This window comes from Arctopsyche grandis, chromosome 3 (assembly GCF_051622035.1).
Source record: "Arctopsyche grandis isolate Sample6627 chromosome 3, ASM5162203v2, whole genome shotgun sequence".
NCBI classification, from domain to species: domain Eukaryota; kingdom Metazoa; phylum Arthropoda; class Insecta; order Trichoptera; family Hydropsychidae; genus Arctopsyche; species Arctopsyche grandis.
The window spans coordinates 1,252,007-1,274,658 of record NC_135357.1 but is presented as its reverse complement, the minus strand read 5'-3'; the positions used below and the strand labels follow the sequence as shown (position 1 = coordinate 1,274,658).

The following is a 22,652-nucleotide window of genomic DNA, read 5'->3' as shown; positions in this document are numbered from 1 at the left end:
GATAACAATGCAGTAGTTCGAATCAATTCGCTAAATTCGACAATTTTTCGAGTACAACGTGGAGTAAGGCAAGGGTGTATATTATCTCCAGACCTATTTAATATATATGGAGAGTATATAATGCGTAGAGCACTGGATGGTTGGAAGGGTGGAGTGTCCATTGGTGGAAAAAAACTATCCAATCTTCGGTATGCGGATGACACAACGCTCATAGCTAATAATCATGAAGAAATGGCCGAACTGATCCGTCGTGTTGAGACAGAGAGTAATGTGCTTGGCCTCCAGATAAACCGCCCCAAAACAAAAATTATGATAATTGACCGTCACCAACAGCTGCAAAACAACAACTCAGCTTTAAACGGTATAGATGTGGTTGATAATTTTGTCTATCTGGGGTCACTCATATCTAACAACGGCGGCAGCGAATTGGAAATACGGCGCCGGATTACATTAGCAAAATCGGCAATGTCACAACTAACGAAGATTTGGAAGAATAGAGCCATTACAACTGCTGTCAAAATCCGTCTCGTGAAGAGTCTCGTTTTTTCTGTCTGCCTTTATGGTGTCGAGACGTGGACCATGAAGGCGGCGGATAGACGGAGAATCGATGCCTTCGAGATGTGGTCCTGGAGACGGCTACTGCGCGTGCCTTGGACCGACAAACGCACGAATGTGTCTATTCTTGAAGAATTGAAAATCAAGGATAGATTGTCAACAATATGCCTGAAACGTATATTGCAGTTCTTCGGCCACATTGCACGAAGAGGTGAGGAGAGCCTGGAGCGGTTGGTTGTGGTTGGTAGCGTCGAAGGCAGAAGAGCCAGAGGCAGATCCCCCGCACGCTGGACTGACCAAGTATCTGCAGCGACGGGCGCTTCCACGGTAGCAAGTCTTCGCCTGGCCGAATTTAGAACTGAATGGAGGCAGCTGGTTGACCGCACATCATAGTCACGATCCTCAGTGATGAGGGAACCGACAGCAATATATACCTAGTCAGCACGTACCGACTTCAGCAGGTATCCGGCCGTACGAAAGTATTCTTTGGTACATTTTGTATGGGTATATTCATACCAACCGTCACGTTTACGCCACGGCAGGCTCACAGAAGCACCCGACATTTCCTGTTCATACCTTACAGCAACATCCGTCAACGTATCGTATCCGTTTTTTTGGCCATCGTGGAAATATACACGCGAATTACGTGCCATGAGTCTGCCGCTTTGCTGTTTTGGACCAATTATCGATAGTGACAGTTGACAGCTGTTCAATCTTTCGACATGGTTTTGGCGCAAATATTTAAAAAAAATTTAAATTTTTTACGGAAATATTTAAATTTTTTTGTTCATCATCCACAAGCTCCTTATACAGTGTCCAAAACTCTCCTTCGGTTTTTCTATTTTTTAACATGGAATGCACATCAAAACGCCTCCGTGCTTTTTTATTGCCTTCTTGAGCTTCTTCTTCCAACAACAACGTGATTATACATACTTTTTCGTTCGATAAACGCCGAAACATTTTTGCTGACTTGTATTCTGACGCGTAGCTACGAATGCACGTGTATGCATTCATATTGTAAGTACTCGACAATACGACGTAAGCAATATTGCGTCGTATCGTCATGGCCTGTAATGTATAAGTAAGCCGATTTTGTCTTGCACTCGGCCTATGTGCTGTAACCGTGACGTGACCGCGACGTGTAGGTAGATATGAATAGAAATGTAATAAAATGACATATTTTAAACGGAGTCGTGCAGTGCTGAAGCCGTGCAGTGCTGTTAAGTATGAACAGACCTTTACTCGTCAATCTCAATAACGGAACATCTGGCAGCCGAAAAGTCCATCATACTAACGATAACTATCATATTAACGAGAACTTGAGTGCCAAATATTGTGTATTCGCGATTTTCTTGGCAAAATTGTCGTTGTGACCACCCCAATGTGACGAATAGTCCAATTACCCAATTTAATATATATATATATAGATTTTTTAATGGCTGTAATTTAGCACCTATAAACAAGCAAAACGAAATGACAGCAAAGCAAGTTGGCAAGAGTGGGTGAGAAACGTCAGAGTGACAGATACTTTGGTCAAAGGGCGAGAGCCGCAGGTCAAGTGCGAGAAAGAGAGAAAGCAAAAGAGCCAGGATGAGTTCAGAAGGGGGCGCAGCGCCGGAACCGGAAGCAGACCCTTCCCGACCGGAAGTGGTGTCAGACTCGGAGCTAGACGACCTGATGGACAGTAAGTGCGACCTCGAGTTACGTGTACTCGAGTGAACCACACCAATTACGCAATCCGCACCACTGCGGTATTTATAACCTCCAAATGTCAAACATTCCCCCGACCGGAATAGACCGTCGGCACGCCATTAACGCTCACCTTTACTCGTGGCTAAATTCAACGTGCAACTCTATACACTAAATCAACCCCACCCCACTCCCCCCCCCCCCTTTCGTCTCTAGCGTGCACTAATTTAAACGGTCACTCTTATTGCATTTTGTTCAACAATATATATTGCTTTGATAATAATTCTACATACCTTAATATACTATGATTGCATAATGAGAGTGATGCCCTTAGCTATAGTACTAGAAATAAGTTTAGTTTAATTATAATTCTCTGCCCGAATCTAAGACAAAGGTCTTAGAACTTGTAACCATTGACCGTTGACTTAACCAGTGTATAAAATTTCGTTTACCTCTAACCACTTATCAGATCGTTGATAACTCTTTGTTTAGTTTTCAAAACCAGCAGAATAGACTAGTGGTTAGCATATAATGCTTTGAACAGAGTGGTCACGGGTTCAAATCCCACTAATTTCTGCTGGTTAGACATTGGATTTGTGACTCCAGGTCGATCGTTTCCTATCAGAGTTTGCCACTTTATCTGATTTTCATTAACCTTACCCATTTTCTCGCCAATCTCAAGTTTTCAGCAATCTCGAATTTCGCTGAATTGTTTGAAATGGTGTCAATTGATATGTATTTACTTTGTATAATACTTAATGTTTCTGGCCAGGAAGGCGCATTGTGGTTACCTGTCGGGCGTTCCTGGTATAGATTAAAAAATAATAATAAATAAATCTCACTTTGATGAGTTTTTAATTTTAAATCTCTACTTATTTCTCAGCTTAAAAACGAAAATAAAGTTTATAGTGTTAGTATGAAAAAATTAACTGTTATAATTGTTCAACTATTTAACCTGAGAAGTTGCGTAGGGGTGGCGAAAATGCGTTCTGAACAGCCAACTGTCATCGCGTCGATCTAACAGATGATTCCTATACAATTTTTAATGATTTAATTCCTCTAGCGTCATGTCAGAGACATTTTCAATAGCTGACTCCCGTATTTTGGTAAAATTTCCAGTTACTTATCAAAATTTTATGATAATTGTCTTAACCGACTCATTTTTAGTTTAATATTGGCATTACAAAGATTCAAAAATACATAGTATTCAAATTATTGTAATGTAGAAACATGAGAGAGAGAGTATCCACTGTGTAAGTTCATTCGTGGGTGAACAATAGAGACCCCGGATTAGGCTAACGGGACTCAGTAAGTGTCCGAACAAACCATTAAGTGCCATTAAGACCATTAAGTGCCTAGACAACAGACACATTAATGGATCGGGGGAGCTATGCTGTGCAACTTGTCCTTTATAGGGAGGTACACACAGTAGATCAGATTATTCTAGAGTAAGTGGTGGATCCTCTTGAATCGTTAAACTAATGCTGCGAAGCGACTTTGACCTTTCATTTGGATCCTGAACCCACCCCTACGCAACAGTATCAAAGCAATCGGAAGAGTGGAAGTGGTTTTAAAAATACTCCGATCCCCTGAAACAAACTAACCAACACAGTGGAACTGATAAAAATCTTGTAATGAGTATTTTTACAAGCTTTTTTAATAGGTTCCCTCTATCAAGTCACTGATATTCCTACCCGTCAAAAAATTATGATGTGATTTTGAACCACTTCCACTTTGATATCTTACCGACATACGGAGGCTAGCTAACATTGAAGTAAGTTAATGTCTCCGACATGAAGCTAGAGGAGTTTCAATCGTGAACCCGTGACCCAAAACGGTCAAACACGCCTGTCTAATTGTTCAAAGCTAAGCTTAGATTGCATAAACCGGCGATTGCATAGACAAAAAGAAAATTTTTAATTACATATATTTGTTTATTATTCGTATGCATATACACTGTTTAATTGTTTGTAAACAGATATTGTTGAGTCTTAGCGACATGTTATTATAGTCAGTCGGGAACAAGATACGAACCAAACATTTACATATATAACCGTCGACGACGGAACTATGTCACTTGGCGTGTCCGATCCGTGCATACATACATATCACGATCGACGGTTTCGATTTGGCCCGCGGACACTGGAAAGGGACAATAGAACGGTGCACCGACATTGCTACGTGTCGGATGACTTATTTGCGTCCCACACGGACACCCCGATATGTAACAATCAGTGTTCGGATCGAGCTGGTGGCGATCACAACACCACTCACGTAATCGTCTCTCCCCCGTTGAGCCGTACGTCTTCCAAACTTCACACAAATCATACTGATTTCCGTCACAGTATCACAGTCCATATCAAAGTATCCGTACAATGAAGATGTGGCCTACGATATGGTCGAGCCGGGGTCGCCGTCCTGATTCGACCATGTCGGTGTGCCTCACTTTACTTCCTTCCCGGCCGTCGCAATAAACAGTCGTGCATAAACCACGCCGTCGTATAGTTGATTGTTGTTTTTTGACCAGGTGCGTTGGAAGACATGAACCGGGCGCAGACTAAAAAGCGAGGAAACAGCATCGGCGGCAGCAGTATCAAGCCGGCGACAGACGGAGTCGACTGGAACCCGTCGGAGAATGTTTGGAGCGAGGAGTTCCTCCAGCAAGCGGCGGCCACATTCGAGAGCAACATGGCCGCGCTGCTCAGCTCCCTCAAGGGAACGTCTGGTATGAAAACTTCCAGGGTAAAATCTGTCACACCTCGTCTTACTACCGGAGATCGACGGCCAGGATTCTTTTCAGCACAAAAAATGATTCACTATTGTCCTACAAAGCAAGAGAGCAAACAAAAGGTTGACAATAATGAACCATTTTTTGAGCTGAAAAGAATCCTGGCTGCCGATCTCTACTTATTGCTAGAGGTAGGACCGGAAGCGTGTAGTTCTTTGTTTATTGTTCGCCGTGCATTGTTCATTTTTATGATGAACCTTTTTTTGCACTCTAGCTTTGTAGTTTGCTCTTATTTCCTGGAAAATAGACCAAAAACGCCCTGTTTCCTGGAAAAACAACGCTTCCGGTCCTACCTCTACTTATTACTAGAGGTAGGATAGTCACAGTGCTATCCATTGTTCGGCAAACCTTTAACAATGCATTTACAACCTTTGAACAATACACGGCCCCCTCAGGCTCCGGTGACTACTTATTACATGTGTAACAATGGATGCGTCATTTTTCCGGAAATATATGTAACTAGTATTGTGCCCGATGAAATATCATCGCACGGGTATGGCATATTAAGTTATTAATTAAAAAAAAATTAAAAGCAATGTGTCGGTCCTGTGTTCGATCCGCAAGCGGTCGTATCTTTTTCAAATACTTTTTAAATATATTTAATTTAATATTTATATTTAATTGTTTAATATGGGTGGTATAATCCGTGACTAAGTGCTAAAATAATAGCATATATGAAATGCTATTATTTTAGCACTTGAAGCAACTTTTTTTAAAAATGTCACTTGTACCAGTCTGGTTTTCAGCCCGTCATATGATGTAATTTTTTTTCAAATTTTAAGTTGAACAGATATGGTACCTCTTTTTTTTTAAAGGTTTTGAATCCAATTATCTCCCAAAACGCTAAACCAATCAGAATTTTTTTTACATGTTATAGAAATCATAAATTTTATACACTAATATTTTTACCTGAACCGGAAGTAGTACTTTTACTCTAGTTTTGATTTAAAAACTTAGTTTACCAAATTGAATCGACTTTCAAATAAAAATCCAAAGTTCGCGTTTTTCGCTCCGGCCTAATGTATATGTTAGGAAAAATATCCATTATCCATAAATGTGTGTTTTATGGATAATGAAAATTTTCTCTTTGACCAACGCAATCAACCTTGACATGCTTAACGATACTACGTGCTAAGTTTTAACGCTGCTAATGATGACGAATTTTATTTTTAATTTTCAGAGGAGTCCATAAGTCAAGACCAAATCACGGCCACGTTTCAAATGATGGCAGGTTGGCATACATATGCTTTTTTATAAACGACTATTCCATCATTTTTGTTTTATTTTTAATGTCAACGACTTTCTACTTTGCAGAAGCGGCGGCTCAGGTGATGAAACCGACCGATGAAGAGACCAATGAGAAACCAAAAGTTTCAAACGACGTAAGTCGAACTCATTTTACATACCGGCAATATCTCAGAACGTATTATTTGTATTAAAAGATATTGCATATTGAATAAGAATGTTGGTGCTACTTTAGTACGCGGTCTACCTTAGCATGCGATCTACCTTTGAATCACAGTCGACTATTTTTTTTATTTGTATCGTAGCAACGAAATGTTTATTACAATTTTTGCCGCCCCATAATGTTGTCGAAGCATTTCTATCAAAATATCGTCTTATCTCTTAACCAAATCTGAAATGAATAGGGCCAACCTTAACTTAACCTAACCTATCCTGACCCTTAAATAAATAGGTGTTGGCTGCTAAGATATGTTCTTTTTTGTGAAAATATTGATGAAATAAAACTTAAAACAAAAGATATCTTATGTAGCAGCTAACACCTATTTATTTAAGGGTCAGGATAGGTTAGGTTAAGTTAAGGTCGGCCCTATTAATTTAAAATTCGGTTGTTAGGGTCGGTATTATTCAATCTCAGTGTCACACGCGAGAACTGAGACAGTGCGACCGCATACTAAAGTAGAAACGTGAAGGTAGATCGCATGCTAAAGTATATATTTATTTATTTATTTATTTTACATACATATATAAAAAATATACCAGGAAGGCTTAACAGGTAAACCCCAAATGCGCCTTCCTGGTCCACATAATTATTACATAGATACATGTAAATCTAAACAATATCTGACATCTATGGTCAGATATTACAAACATCGTATTAATACGATAAATAACGATGAATAACTTTCATGTAACAATACGAATTTTATATTCGATAAACAACCACAGAGACATCTATGGTGAGCAATATGGCGAAACCTAAGATATAACAATAACTAAAGGTTCGCAACAGAAAATTGGGAAGGAAACGCCAGGAATCGTTTCAATGAAAATCAGAAAAATTGGCAAATTCTGATAAGAAGGTCTGGCCAATAGCGAGACTTAGCGGGAATCGAACAGGTGACATCAAGTACGAGATAATTCAACATTCACCACCAGACCACGCTACTGGTTAATATATATTTGTGGTAGAGAATCCTGACAGACGACGCTGTTCAGGACCACGGTTAGGATGAGGCGGTTGATTTGAAGACTAAACAAGTGCGTTTTCAGTCATGTTATTTATTAAGATGATACTGGCGGAGGCTTAGCGACCAACCGCGCGGAGCACAGGTCTAACTACGACTAACCGTTATATCTCTGCCCCTTTTCAATCAGTCGCAACATACTCTTTCTCAGCCATAGCCCTTACATCAGCCTTTCGTTCAATTCCAACCCTACATATATGAAATATATGTGAAGGTAGACCGCATACTAAAGTAGCCCCAAAATGTTTTTATCTCCCAAAGGCTCTTTTATAAATTCCATAAGGCAGATTTTAAACGGAAGGGAAACAAATTGTTAATAAGTCTAATAATCTTACATTATGTATTGGAGTTATAATATATAAAATATGCCGTCTTGAGATAAATACACAGCGGTTGAAATTATCTGTTTTTGAGTTGTGTCGTTTTGCAGGTATCGGCTGCGATAGCTCAGACGATAGACAGTTTAAATGCCGATTCAAGCGACCTTGCAAAACCCATCGTCGACGAGGATCTTGCCAAAATGCTATCGAGTCTAGGACTTGCCAACAATCAGGTACGAAACCTTCAATGAATAATTATATATTGTATATATATTATAAATGTAATATATGATCTTATTTAAAAATTTCGTTCATATGAAATATCATAGTATATAAATCAACATTACAAACGTCATTCATTTTCATATGCATATATTTTATACGTGACGAAAATTTGTAAAATGATATACATATTTTGGTATGAAATATATGAATTGTTTGTTTTTATTTCAAACGATTTTTTATTTATATCCAAATCGATTTTTAGACCCTTGCATGTTTTGTATTAGTGTGCGTATTAATTTGTTTTTTAATCTTTCAGGAAGGTGCTTCTAATATGTTTGTTCCGTTTATGCAAAATATGATGCAATCGTTGCTCTCTAAAGAGGTATTGTATCCGTCGCTTAAAGGCATCGTTGAAAAGTATCCCGAATGGTTAGAACGCAACAAAGCAACTTTAGACAAAAAGGAATTCGACAGGTACTAATATATACCAATAATATACATACACACATATACTCGAAGAGGATAACTTATAATATATGCAGGACCTCCTAATGTGGCCTGTATATACATATTAGTATTATAAGTTACCCTCTCCGAGTCTATTTGATTATATTAAATTATATTTACATATACGTATATAGTTGAATTGTTCAATGGTTCCTTTGGTTTGGTTCAATAGCCGGTTTGCATATCTACATATATTCAGTTGTAGTAAAAATTAAATATTAAATGCTGTATATTAATCAATTATTCGTTAAAATTTTAAATCTAATATTGATTGCATTATCTGTATTAAATCTATACCCTTGTATATATGTTACAGTGAAAGCATATTTCAAGTGAAAATGTATCAAACAATGAATTGACAACGTTTAACTCTACTTATAAACTTAACCTTAACAATCCAATCTTAAATAAATAGGGCCAACCCTAACTTAACCTAACCTAGCTGAACCCTTAAATAATACCGACCCTAACAATCTAGTCTTAACATTTGAAGGACGGAGCGTCGAGATCGAACGAGTGTCCCTAACCGGGTTCGAGTAAGACCCCAGTGTTTTTTAATCAAAATACAGCTTTTCTCAATACAAATGGGTTCAATATGCATATATCTTATTAATAATTTTATATCAGCATAAAAAAGTTTTAGTCCTATAGCACGTTTTTGACTATTTTTGTATTAAAAAATAATGACAAGAATCGACATGCAAACGCATATAGGTAAGGCCAACGGGCGACTGCATGACTCAATAGCCACGCGCCAAAAGCGACGAAAACAATAGCTTACGAAAATATAGCTGTCTCTTTCTCTCATTCATCGATCGACAAGAATATGCAAGCGAACAGTCAAAAACATGACTTATTAAATCATACGTTGGAACGTAGAAATGTATTTTTTTACGATGTACCCCTTTTCTAAATCATACAAAATATATTAAAATAAATTTCTTGTAGTTCATTCTAGGAATACAAGAAATATAGGGTGTATAGCTTTGAAAACCACATAGTTATTACGAAAAACGTAAAAATTGGGGCACTTGTTTACCCCACTTCGGTGAGGGAGGGTTAAATGAATAAAACCAACCCTGATAATATATTTTCACTTGAAATATAATTTAACTGTGACATATGTATATACAAATTGAGATCAAAAAGTATCCTCAGCGATTTATGAAAGGTGACTATTCCCTTGAACAATTGATAAACTGGTGACAGCGCTTCTTTGAGTTTCGTAATATTCTATCAAACGAGCAATTTTTTTTATTTTTCGAAATTTCATCTTGAAAATGTGCTTGAAGAAAGCGATTTAGCCAAGTCTTGACTTTTTTTTTCATTTGTGGAGTTAAATAACTATTGGTAAATAATCTTCCATATCATCGCCACTCACCATCCTCTCCAACACACTTCCACTCGTCTCTGTTTTGCCCTACTCTCATCCATTTGACCCTACACTTTTTCCTAATTTCGTCTACCCATCTTCCCTGCGGTCTTCCTTTTAACCTTTTGGATTCTCTCGGGTACCATTCAAGCACTTATTTTGTCCACCTTTTGTACATTCTTCTACCCACGTGGCCTGCCCATGGGCATTTCAATCTCTTTACTCTATCCACTATATCCACAACCCTTGTCATACTTCTCACCGACGTATTCCGTTTCCTGTCTTTCCTCGTTATGCCGAGCAAAGACATTATTAATCCACAAGAATAGTTGAAATATGATTTTTCTAAGTGGAATTTTATTTAATTCTCATATAAAGATAATTTAATATATTATCCCTATTAATTCGATTCAGATTCGTGTAAATACGAGTAAACACTAGTACGAGCTTTTTGCTCGCAATTTTACCGATTTAAAGTTCAGCACACTTCCAGTTAACCCTTTTAAACGAAAACAAAAAATAGTGTGGTCAGAACACTATCCTAATAAACATTTTTCAATAGAAAATACTCAATATAATATAGTATTAACAGTGGGAAAAAATCCCAAGTGAAAATATGTAATTTTGACTTTGGATTTTAACTGGACGACTACTTAGAGAGATTTGAAAGCTGAAAAGTACTACAAATGAAAGATAAAATACCTGACTGTAGATTCCAATATTCATTTTGAACAGAAAATAAACAGATTTTGAGAAATCGACCGAACAACACCAAGATATAGAAAAATCGCGCGATTTAAAAAACACATATATCTCCGAATCTCGAGCCAATCAACACTTTTTATTACCAGATTCGTGTTCACTGGGCATAGATCTATAAGAAAAGTCATATCTCGTCTCTGAAACATTTTAAAAGTCGTCATTTGTCGAACAGTGTTATTTACTACTTCTACTGGTTTATCATCTAATGCGATGATATCAGGCATGCAATAACTATTGAACATTAGTTTGGTCTTATCTGCGTTAATTTTTAATCCTACTTTCCCTGTCCAGCTGTATAATAAATTGAAAAGCGATGTATAAAACAATAATACATGTATTGATCGAATCGTATTCTAATCAACCGTTGTATGTCCTTTCAATTTCAGATTTTCAAAGCAAAACAGTTTAATGTCAAAAGTGTGCACAGAGCTAGAAAAGGAAACCGAAAATGACTCGGAAGAGATAAAAAAGAAAAGATTTGATCACTTATTAGAGTTGATGCAAAAGGTAACCCCATATTTACATACATATGTCGTGTTATTAAATTTTATTGGTTGTGGCTATTTGTAGGTACTATATCTGCGACAGACGCAAAGCCTTCTGCGCATGCGCGTCGAATTTAAAACTGCGATTAATTAAATTTGTATAATCCGATTATAATTTCTTACATTTAATGTATGCTAGACTTGTTTAATAAATCGTTCATTATACATGAGGCAAATAAATTTCGCACGTTATTATAATAGATTTATATCATTTAGCTAGTTGGCGGCTTGTACTTGTATGTAGGTATTATACGTTGTATATGATAATAATTTTCTAACAATTAATAATATTAACTAATTTGCATAATATTTTTTACTCTAAGTCACTTTACGAGTTAGAATAGTACCTGCAAATAGCCACAACCAATTTTATTTAATCATATAGGCCGATTGGAAATTTTGAGCGCTCATTTGAGCAAAAATTGTTGCAGATGCAAGAGTTCGGTCAGCCGCCAGCGGAGTTGGCCGAAGACGCGTCCTTCGGCGAGAGTTTCCTGAAGACTGACGGATTGGCCCCAGCCGATCCCAATCAGTGTCGCCCAATGTGAGACGCCCCGTAGACTCGAATCACCTCGGTTTGCCTTTGAACCTGTCCTTGTTAAAAAATCGGTGCGTTGAAAATGCCCTCCGACGCTCCGGACGGAGTCAGCCCGTCGTCCGTGTCTCTAATATGTAATCGTTCCAGAATTCCACACGCGTGTGTCCCTACTTGAAGAATCACTCCGACTACATCACACACGCAAGATAGCCACTGCGGAATACATTGATTAGCATTTGTTCTTGCCGAATTGATTCTCTCTGTTCTCTTTTTTCATTGGTTCACTGTCCGAGTGCATTTCTATTACCATTTTACAGTATATTTTTTACTATGTTAGTTTTTTTTTTTTTTAATTAGTTAAATTAATATATAAAAATAGATAGAAAAAAAATGAACATTTCACCATCATTTCGATTTTTATGAATGTCGTGCATCATTTCATCGTCATTTTAATTTTCGTTCGAATTTATCGTTAATTTTAATCGGCGGTTTCGGTAATTTGGTATACCATGTAAAATTTTTGCATAAGTGTCATATCTTCTGTACGATTCCTTATCGTTTATTTATTAATTTTTGCCAAATATTGTATCATATATAATATAAACATATTCAATTGTTAATTTATCGATATTCGTTTTTTATTATTGATTTGGATTTTTTTGAATTTATTCTAAGGAGTATTATCATTCCGTTGTTAATGATTTGTTAAAGATTTTTGAAAAATTTAATTGTTTCAACTTTTAATTTAATTGTTTTTAATTTTTTAATTTGGTTTCGATAAATGAAGCAGCTGATATCCAAGGCACAATATTACTAGTGAAGTACTTTTATTATTTGGGTTATTGAATTTTTATATGATGTGCATGTATCATAAAAAGATATTTGCTAAAAGAAACATTTTTTTACTGAATATTTCCTCTCCATTCATCCTGTAATGATTTAAATACAAAATAAACAGCGAATTTCATAATGCAATTTTACATCATCATAATGACGATTTTCTGAAGGTCCACGTCATTTACCCCGAGTTGAACTTAAATCTATAAATTTTGATTGATAGTTTGGGGGTAGGTCGAGTGAGCACAACTATTTATTTCGACAGCCGGGAAGGAAGTGATTGTTTACCGGCGAAACGCTGGCTAACCGATGGTTTTACGGCTAGTACCTCAGGGTTACCACAGTAGTTATAATATTTTTTATAATAAGAATAATCTTTTTTTGATACAAGGTCTGCCAAACATTATACACGTATTTAATTTTTGCTTGTGAATGTCACGGAACTGGGCACGATTGCAGTCTTTTTACGTTTGAAAATTGACAACAATTTGATAATTAACGCGTATCATGTCTATAAAATTAATATATTAGATTTAGTATATTTCTAATTTCAATTTAAATCGTTTTTTTTTTCGATTATCTGAAGTAAGTATTATTTTATACTGATATGTTGACAAAAAAATAAGAAAGACTCATGATTCTATGTTAAAAATTGGATGATTCTGAACCTGCGTAAGAGCCGAAACCACCCGAACTTACATAAGTAAATTGTCTTATCTATGTATGTTACAAGCCTGTTCCTCGATATCTCTTTGACAAAGATGGTGAATAAAAAAGACGCCACTTGATGAGCATTTAAAAAAATAACAGTCGAAAGATTTACGTGTACATACAAAGAAAATGTATTGGTTTGTATTAATCCTTTGAATGCTAACCAACGCCGATCGACGTTTTGCCAACAAGTACATATATGGGCCTATAGGGGATGAAACGAATGAGACGACTGGCATGTTGATGCACGTGCTTTTATTATGGCAGCCGAAGGCGGAGTGAGGTAGCAACTCTGAAGCACGGCTGAGTTGGTCCCAACTCGCAGGAAGGTGACCGAACTGGACCATGTCTTATAGCGAGCCGCCACAGGCCTGAAAAATGCCGATAGGCGTTGTATTTTGACCATGTGTAAAGTAAACAAGAATACTACCTGCGTAGATTAAGATTTCACACATACATCACATTCAAATTAAGAAAATAATGATTAGCGCAGGTTACCAGATAAATATGTTAAAATAATATCCGATAATCTACGCTCACTTAGGTGGAAAATATCGCATTCAAGCACGGCAGCAACGATTTCATTGAGAAGTCGAATAGCTCTTGGAATAGGAGCCATTCGAAAAAGAACTGTGCGAGCAGGAGGTACAACCATCAAATGATGATGTCTACCGCGCACATAGTTATTAGGGACATAAAGTCCCAACTGTTCCAGCAACAACGGGCATTACGTATTACACGCAGTAGTTGGAGAACGAAATTAATTATACCCAAGCATGCCCAAAAGGAAAGGAGTAGGGTAGAGATATGAGTAGTACCCAAACTATTTCTTATAGAGAAAACAAAGAAATGCTTTTTGCACTTTTTCGATCATAAGAGAGTAATTTGCTTCATGTGGATTCCACACAATCGCACTATACTCTAGCTTACTTCTAACAAGCGACTTGAAAATCAAGCGAGAAGACAAGGGGTTGGAGAATAATTTAGCATATCTCAAGACAAATCCAAGTCGACGAAAGGAAACGTCAGCGACTGTCTTGGTGTGGTTGTGAAAGGTGAATTGAGGATCAAAAGTAATACCCAAGTCCACCATAGATTCCACACGGATCCAATGGAATATCCGTGACAATAGAGCGAATGTGCACGTCTATAACTCATAATGGCACATTTACTAGTGTTCAGTTCAAGCCCTAAACTGGAACTGAACTCTAAAACAGCTTTAATATCCACTTGAAGGAGAGAGGCTTGCCTCTCATCCTTAACAGCAAAGAATAATTTAACGTCGTCTGCAAACAAGAGACATGAAGCATTGCATAACACTTTGGGGAGGTTATTAATAAGTATTGTAAATAGTAAGGGGCTTAAAGTGGATCCCTGAGTTACACCAGATCTCGTAAAAAATGAAGGAGGTTCATTTATTTATTTATTTATTTTTCTACACACATACCAGGAAGGTCTTACAGGCAACCCCAATGCGCCTTCCTCGCCAATTACAAATATTGCAGCATTTTTTATTCATTATATAAGTCACTTAATCACGAGACACTGAAAAACTCGCAAATCAATGAGACATCTATGAAATTGTACACAAACTTATTTATTGCACATTAATCAAACAAATATTGGTGAGATATTGTATAGAAAGGACTTTTAAGCCAATTTTTACCGGGAACCATTTCAACAATGAAAATCAGAGAAAATTGGCAAACTCTGATAGGAAATGATCAACCTAGAGTCACAAATCCAAGTCTGACCAGCAGCATACTCTGAAAAATTCATTGTCACTCGAGGCCAACTCATGGGATCGAACCCGGAACTTTACGATGCTAAGCAGAAGCTTAATGACCGAGCTATGCTGCTGGCTAAATAAATGCTCATAAATACCATATCCATAGTTTAATAAGGCAAGATTCGGAACTTATCGAATCTTGCCTTATTAAACTCGCCTGAAAGATACAAATCAATTTTAATAATTGCATCTGTGCACATCGAAAGGTTACCCGTCATCTGATGTGCAATCTACCATTCGAGAAGACGAGAATTGCATTGAAAGCAGCCGTCCGTTAATCTGTCGTTCAATTTGTCTGGCGATTTTAGAGCGGATGCACCGCATCCCTAACAAATTGCTTCCTATCACTAAGATAAGAAGCACAGTTTAAGAAGACGTGGAGAAAAGCCCACTTCAGCTAAACTGATCATACGAGCGTTGTTCTGACTAATTCGAATCATGTATTGACGCATGGCAATGATCTATCGGGTCAACGCATTTATGAGGTGGCAGCACTGATGAATCGAGCCACCGGAAGAACGAATGCGTCATTGCAGAGAGCGCTGGGACACTGGAATGGCGTTTTCTCTATTCCCCACGTGTAAATTTCACTTTTAATAAATGTTCGTACTCGCCATAATACGCATTTACATCTACCTAAACCCGCACCTACACGAACGACGGATATATTGATGATTGAACAAATATAAGAGACGACCAATAAATTAAAGTTACAAAAAAAGTGGATCAATTTATTCATAAAATAAAAGAAATTTTAACATTTTGGTATCTATTTATTTAATAATAATGCAAATGGAAATTGCTCAATACTCCTTTCTTCCAATGCAAGCCGCATTGGGGCTTCTAAGTTTGGGTCTGTCAGCTGGTTTCTAAATTTGTTTTTAATAAAGTGCATTACACTGAAAGATCTTTCGCAATATACGGTCGTGGGAAAAATAGACAATATTAATAAATCAATTTTTGCCAAATCTTTATATTGGTTTGTTTCATTGTCAACGTATACTTCCGACCAAAATTTTTGAACCGAAATATTATTAAAATGGTTATTAAGTACTTGATCATGACTAATTTCTAATAATAAATATTTTGCGTTAGCCCGGTTAATTAATCTCATTACTGAAAATGATTTTAATCTATTTTTTAGTACTATGAAATTTTCGTTTGTCATCATAATAAAAGGGGAAGATACAAAAGAAACAGTTTTAAAAAAATTCAATTCTTCGAACCTTTTATCAAGTCCAGATTCAGAGATTTAAGACACTCTATTGTGGCGGCTCGCTATACGACATGGTCGAGTTTGGTCACCTTTCTGCGAGTGGGGACCAACTCGGCTGGGTTCGGAGAGCGGCTACTCACTCTGCCTTCAGCTGTCATAAATAAAACACGTGCATCAACATGCCAGTCGTCTCATTCATCCATCCCCCATACTATTATTTTAAGTTTTATAGGGGGGTTGAAGGTTTTGGACCGTTTCCCAGCCTATGGAAATTCAGTTGAATTTTGAAGAGGATCTTTATTACTCGATTAATACAGGTGTATTTGTATGTACAGCGAAGTAGGTAAAGGATTCACTGGAACGAGCTAGGTCGAGTTCCTGAAGCTCACTGGCATCTGGGGACGATGCACTGGTTTATAAAGGTGTTGCTTGAGCAACGCGTAGCTGGGCTGGTGAGATCACGTTCTGAAAGATTCCGACGGGGTCGAGGTCTTCCTTTGTGTTCGATGTTTGATGCGTAGTTGCGTAGCTCCTTGGGATTTCCCATGTACTCGTGATTGCGTATCTGGAGCGAGTCGAATCGCCTTTATGGGTAAGCTGGACGAAATATTTCGGCCACGGCTAACTTTCGTGTACGAGAAGAGGACACGATGATGTCATTTGTACAGATTAAGTTCCATGAGGGAAATAGGTGATATCACAAGTCGTTCTATATCTCTACAGTTTTAATTTTAATTTTGAAGTTGTGTCTCATGTTATCTATCAAATCACTAACAGAAGATAAAATTGAAAAGTTGTCATTTTCAACTTCTGTCACAAGGCTTTTCACTATATTTTTTAGTTTGTCAATGATGAGCATGGTTTCTATTATTGTTAAGTTACTTTTTTGTAGTTTTTAAAATATATTTAATTTTTTTTAAATATTAGTATTATTTACTATTAAGTCGCTGGTGGCCGCAGTAAAATCCACTAGTGGCTGCATGCGGCCACCGTGGCCGCACCTGAGAACCACTTGTCTATACCATTCCTCCAGATCAAGAATCTTCATCACATCCACAAATCGAAGGCTGCAAGCGTTATTATTAACAAGATCAAAGGCTTTACGAAAGTCAATGTAGGCTACCATCAACTTGCTGACCACCGTCAACTTTAGACATGGTATAATTTGAAAAGCAGGCAAGATTGGTGGTAGTGGAACGACATGCTGAAAATCCATGTTGCTCATCACACAACAATCTTTTGAACTGCATAAAATCAAACGCTATTTTAATCTTATTATATTAAGAGATATTGACAGGGCGGGTGAGAAGGGGGATCTGTTCATGTTGCGTTTCGGTATTTTTTTAAAAACACGAGTATGCATCTAAAGTGGGGGAGCTTCGGCCAAAAGTGTCAGTTGGATCAGCGGATCGTCGGTGTGTTGTCAAGATGTCGGTGTCGACGGCCGCGCGGGAGTATCTGCTCTCGATGAGCCCCACCGCGGCCAGACTCGGCCAGGACCTGTCGCCTCTATCGTCCGACTCCATGGTGTGGTTCTTCGACTCTCCCGGCGGGCAGAAGACCCTCAGAGACGAGACGACGGGCCGCCACTTCCTCGACGAACACTCCGCCCCCTTCGCCTTCCGCTCCAACAGCCAAATCGACCTGACGGCTCTGGACTCGGGCTCGGGCCCTGACGTGGCGGCTCTGGCCAAGCTCGAGGCCCTGCAGGTGGACCGCGAGCTGGTCGTCTCCCACTCCAAACTCCTCTCCGAGCTGAAGAACGCGCTCAAGAGCGGCCCGGATGCCGCTCGTCTCCGCAACTCCAAGCACGAACCAGAACTCGAGCCTCCGGCGACCGTCAAACGACCAGCTCGTGACTCCGTCTCTGTCTCTATCCCCAACCCGACCCCTACTCCTACCCCTGTCTCCACCTCCAATTCCAGTTCCACCCCTGGCTTCATATCCAAACTCCTAGCCAATAACAAGTTCGGCAACAAGAGCGGCAACAGCGACGAGCGTGAACAGCTCGTCTCGTCGGAGAAGCGTTGCCAGATCGTCGCCTCTTCCGACAACTACTTCAAGACCAACTTCGGCGGCTCCAATCAAACCTTCAAACAGAACCAAAGTTAGCCCCCAATCCATATTCTCTCCGATCACAAATATATAATATATATATGGTGCTACTTTAGTATGCGGTCTACCTTCACGTTTTTACTTTAATATGCAGTCTCACTGTTTCAGTTCTCGCGTGTGTCAGTGAGACTGAATAATACCGACCCTAACAACCTAATCTTAAATGAATAGAGCCAACCCTAACCTAACCTAACCTAACCTGACCCTTAATTAAATAGGTGTTGTCTGCTAAGATATGTTTTTTCTTGTGAAAATATTGATGGAATAAAACTAAAAAAAAAACATATGTTAGCAGCCAACTCCTACATATTTTATTTTATTTTACAAATATACCAGGAAGGCTTAACAGGTAAACCCGAAACGAAAAACTTTTCTATTGCTCTCTTGCATTCAATATTGTTGGAACGTGTATTGTTATTTGCTGTTGCCCTATAATTATGAGTAAAGGGCGGATAGGAAGCGTGCTTTTTCCAGGAATCAGGGCGATTTGGGTCTATTTACAAAGTGTAGATTTACAATGTGTCTAGAGTGCAAAAAAAAAAGTTCTTTATAAAATTGGACAAAGCATAGCGAACAATTAATAATGAACGGCACGCTTCCAGTCCGATCTCTAATTATTTTATTTTATTTTTATTTTTTACATACATATTTTCACATACATATATACAAATATACCAGGAAGGCTTTACAGGTAAACCCCAAATGCCTGGTCCACATAATTATTACATAGATACATGTAAATCTAAATATCTGACATCTATGGTCAATATACATATATTACAAACATCGTATTAATACGATAAATAACGATGAATAGCTTTCATGTAACAATACGAATTTTATATTCGATAAACAACCACAGAGACATCTATGGTGAGCAATATGGCGAAACCTAAGATATAACAATAACTAAAGGTTCGCAACAGAAAATTGGGAAGGACACGCCAATTTTACAGGATGCGTTTCAATGAAAATCAGAAAAATTGGCAAATTCTGATAAGAAACGATCGACCTAGATAAATCAAGGTCTGGCCAACAGCGAGACTTAGCGGGGAATCGAACTCGTAACATCAAGTACGAAATAATTCAACATTCACCACTAGACCACGCTGCTGGTTATTTATTTATTTATTTTATTCTAAACAGACCATTGTGGCATAACAGGAATTCCTAAAGCGCCACAATGGTCAAAAACATAACACAAAAAAAAACAAAATAACAATTAAACACAAATCAATACACAACGAAAATAATACACCCATCAATTATACATAAAAAAAATACATTTGAACATAAACATAAATACATCCATACATAAACATAAAAAACAGCATTTAATAATAACACATAAAGTAAAAATATCAAATAAAAAAATATATAGCATAAGGAATGCCTTGCACCTACAGGCAGTTTCAATAAATATGTAAGAAACAACTACAAATACAAAACATCCCTGTAGACCCAAATGGAAGAGAGTTAATCAAAATTTCACTCATAAATCACAATCAATCATGAAAACAATGATGAGCGCAGACTACCAGATAAATGGGTTAGAGTAATTTCCGACAATTTATGTATTTAAGGGTCAGGTTAAGTTAGGTTAAGTTAGAATTGGCCCTGTAAAAAACAAAAATTATAATAAACAGGTCGTTGCTACGATACAAATAAACAAAAATAGTCGATTCAAAGGTAGATCGCATTCTAAAGTGGAACCTAATATACGTATATACATTCAACATGTTTGTTTTTCTTAGGTCTCGACGAGTCGAAAGCATTGCTGGCCGCCAGCAGTCTTCAAGACAGTCTCGCCACATCGATCGACTCCGACTTCCAGTCTTGCGAAGACACTCCGCTGAGCGTCGCCTCTCCGTCGTCCCCCTCGTTTCCCGTGCCGAAAACCGGCTACGACTTCCTCGACAATTGGTAATTCGCAATGATGCAACGGAGAGCTGAACGTCGTCGAAGTCTATCAATACTCAATATTTAAATTTTGTACAGTGCGTTGCGGAGAAACCGATACATCCTCGGAATACAAAGGTTCATTATTTCGCCAAAAATACCTCTGTTGAAATTTTATTAAATTTATTTTATTTTATTTCATAGAACATGACGAGTGCACTTACTTATACAGATACAATACAATAAATCAATATTCATAAGCATTTTATACGATGCGAATTCGTATAAAGACATCTATGGAGAAATTTTATAATCAAATCGGTGAATCTCAAGACGCTGAATAACTTGAAATTATGAAGAAGGAGATGCCAATTTTAACAGGAACCGCTCAGATCAGAAAAATTGGCAAACTCGGATAAGAAACGATCGACTTGGAGTCACAAACCAAGGTCTGGCTAGCAGCAGGACTTGAACCCGTGATCACTCTGCTCGAAACCATAATATGCTTACCACTAGTCCACGCTGCTGGTTAAAAACTTATTTACAAAATAGAACAGCGTTTCTCAACCTTTTTGGACCGTAACCTCCTTTTGCGTTTAATATTTTTCTGTACCTCCCCCCCCATTTTTTCTCGAAAATGGAAGTATGGAAGACTATACTTATGGACATGCGACGTTTTTGTTCCGAGGATGCGACACGTAAGCAAATATAAAAAAAATTAGAGGATTCACAAATGGCTCGAATATGATTCATCGTTTGTGGAAGCGTGTCTTTTTGTTAGCGTTAGTCATATTTCAAGATAATTTAGTGTTAAGGTTGCGTAAGTGAACGTTCGTATTATACGTATTAATTATTACTAGTCGATTGTATTGATTAACAGATGACATATCGCCAAATAAAATTTGTTTATTAATTATATATTCATATATTTTATATGTATTATGCCGAATGAGATTGTCTGCACTTTTGTCCGCGTATTGATAATTATTTATATTAAATTAATTATCCAAAGCAATATCTGTATCAGTATTATAATGTCTTATCGATCGATTGTACTGACAAATTTCTCAATGTCATATTTTTTTTTACATATTACATATAATACATATTAAATCATACGTAAACTTTTTTTTCTTCGATGATTTGCATTTATATTTTTATACATTTATATTGTAAACTTGCATTATTAGATTTACCTACATATATATATTTTTTTCTAGCGACATGTCCTTATTATTAAGACTGATTCTTTTATACATATACATTTATACAATAATTATTAACATTTAACAATTTTTATTACTAACAGATGAGTTGTGCATTTGATATTAAAACAATATATGTTTATAACTTTTATTCTGATTTTTTTTTGTATATTTATATGATAATAAATAAAATTGTATTCACTTTATGTATTTTTATCATTTTTTTACTAACCTCTTCTTACTTTTTCATTTTAAGCGCAATATATTATATGCATATGTACATATTTCTACGTTTTAATATAAATTATGGGTTATATTAAATAGTAATTATACATATATAAAAACGGAAGAGATGTGAGATTTCAAAAAATATATATTGCAACTAGTTTTATGCCCGTTGAAAATTCAACGGTTGGTTTCGGAAAGGTTTTAATTGATATGATTTAATACAAAGTTACAATACGAATAGTAATAATTAATTGGAATCGGAACTGAAACAGAAATCGGGAATCGGAACTGAAACGGGATCAGAAATAGGAACTGAAACAGGAATTGAGAATCGGAACTGAAAAATGAATTGAGAATCGGAAATGAAATAGAATTCCGGATCCGGAGTTGAAAAAATAATCTGGACCCGGCATTCAAAAGTTAATCTCTTATGTTTATTTTACAAAATTTAATACTTTCCCATTATAAACAAACTTGGCATTGACCTTGCAACCTTGAATATTATTATTAAACATAACAAATTACATACTTGATGTGCATTTAGCACACTTTTCCCGGGGAAGACGATAGTTCCTAGTTGGCAGCGCGTTCGCGCCGAGAATTATGGGATCTGGGTTCGATACCTCGTGCCCGCTATTTCGAATTAATTTTATTTTTCAAATATCGTTAAAATATAATTAATTTTAATTAAAAAATATATATTTAATTGTTTAAAAATGAAAACAAAAAAAATGGTTCAAAACCTCGCTAAATAAAATAATTATAATTGCGTATTTTTATATGGCGAGAAGGAAACAATTTCAATTAATGTTTACAATAAAAGGCCAATCAAAAATTCGACGTTGGCATCGTCACTAACTTT

The 22,652-nt window shown here is 37.1% G+C and overlaps 2 protein-coding genes and 1 long non-coding RNA gene across 7 annotated transcripts in view; all 3 read left to right on the top strand.

Moving 5' to 3' along the window:
• LOC143910004 (uncharacterized) overlaps nucleotides 1–22,652 on the top strand; it is an 805,996-nt gene that overhangs the window by 328,308 nt on the left and 455,036 nt on the right. The window lies entirely within an intron of this gene.
• Nucleotides 2,021–12,677, top strand: Pex19 (peroxisomal biogenesis factor 19). Of its 3 annotated transcripts, XR_013261700.1 has the most exons (9): nucleotides 2,021–2,239; nucleotides 4,772–4,969; nucleotides 6,213–6,263; nucleotides 6,347–6,414; nucleotides 7,952–8,074; nucleotides 8,383–8,540; nucleotides 11,094–11,214; nucleotides 11,684–11,861; nucleotides 11,938–12,677. XR_013261700.1 is itself a non-coding variant. In XM_077446698.1 (8 exons), the coding sequence occupies exons 1-8, from the start codon at nucleotides 2,146–2,148 to the stop codon at nucleotides 11,798–11,800; spliced, it is 930 nt and encodes a 309-aa protein (XP_077302824.1). In that variant the 5' UTR covers nucleotides 2,044–2,145; the 3' UTR covers nucleotides 11,801–12,677. The 3 variants fall into 3 exon arrangements, 2 of the variants coding, with proteins under 2 accessions (XP_077302824.1, XP_077302825.1); XM_077446698.1 differs by having other exon boundaries at nucleotides 2,044–2,239; nucleotides 11,684–12,677; XM_077446699.1 differs by lacking the exon at nucleotides 2,021–2,239 and adding an exon at nucleotides 4,499–4,543 and having other exon boundaries at nucleotides 11,684–12,677.
• On the top strand, nucleotides 17,738–21,061 carry LOC143909060 (uncharacterized). Of its 3 annotated transcripts, XR_013260323.1 has the most exons (3): nucleotides 17,753–18,450; nucleotides 20,213–20,495; nucleotides 20,590–21,061. XR_013260323.1 is itself a non-coding variant. In XM_077426952.1 (2 exons), the coding sequence occupies exons 1-2, from the start codon at nucleotides 17,772–17,774 to the stop codon at nucleotides 20,383–20,385; spliced, it is 852 nt and encodes a 283-aa protein (XP_077283078.1). In that variant the 5' UTR covers nucleotides 17,738–17,771; the 3' UTR covers nucleotides 20,386–21,061. The 3 variants fall into 3 exon arrangements, 1 of the variants encoding a protein (XP_077283078.1); XM_077426952.1 differs by having other exon boundaries at nucleotides 17,738–18,450; nucleotides 20,213–21,061; XR_013260324.1 differs by lacking the exons at nucleotides 20,213–20,495; nucleotides 20,590–21,061 and adding an exon at nucleotides 19,150–19,806 and having other exon boundaries at nucleotides 17,741–18,807.

What these genes read in the sequence shown, in the direction of transcription:
- Pex19 (XM_077446698.1), top strand. Translation starts at nt 2,146, where the DNA reads ATGAGTTCAGAAGGGGGCGCAGCGCCGGAACCGGAAGCAGACCCTTCC. An exon ending in GCTAGACGACCTGATGGACA is followed by an intron (nt 2,240 to 4,771) that starts GTAAGTGCGACC and finishes TTTTTTGACCAG; the next exon opens with GTGCGTTGGAAGACATGAAC. An exon ending in CTCCCTCAAGGGAACGTCTG is followed by an intron (nt 4,970 to 6,212) that starts GTATGAAAACTT and finishes TTTAATTTTCAG; the next exon opens with AGGAGTCCATAAGTCAAGAC.
- LOC143909060 (XM_077426952.1), top strand. Translation starts at nt 17,772, where the DNA reads ATGTCGGTGTCGACGGCCGCGCGGGAGTATCTGCTCTCGATGAGCCCC. An exon ending in AACCTTCAAACAGAACCAAA is followed by an intron (nt 18,451 to 20,212) that starts GTTAGCCCCCAA and finishes TGTTTTTCTTAG; the next exon opens with GTCTCGACGAGTCGAAAGCA.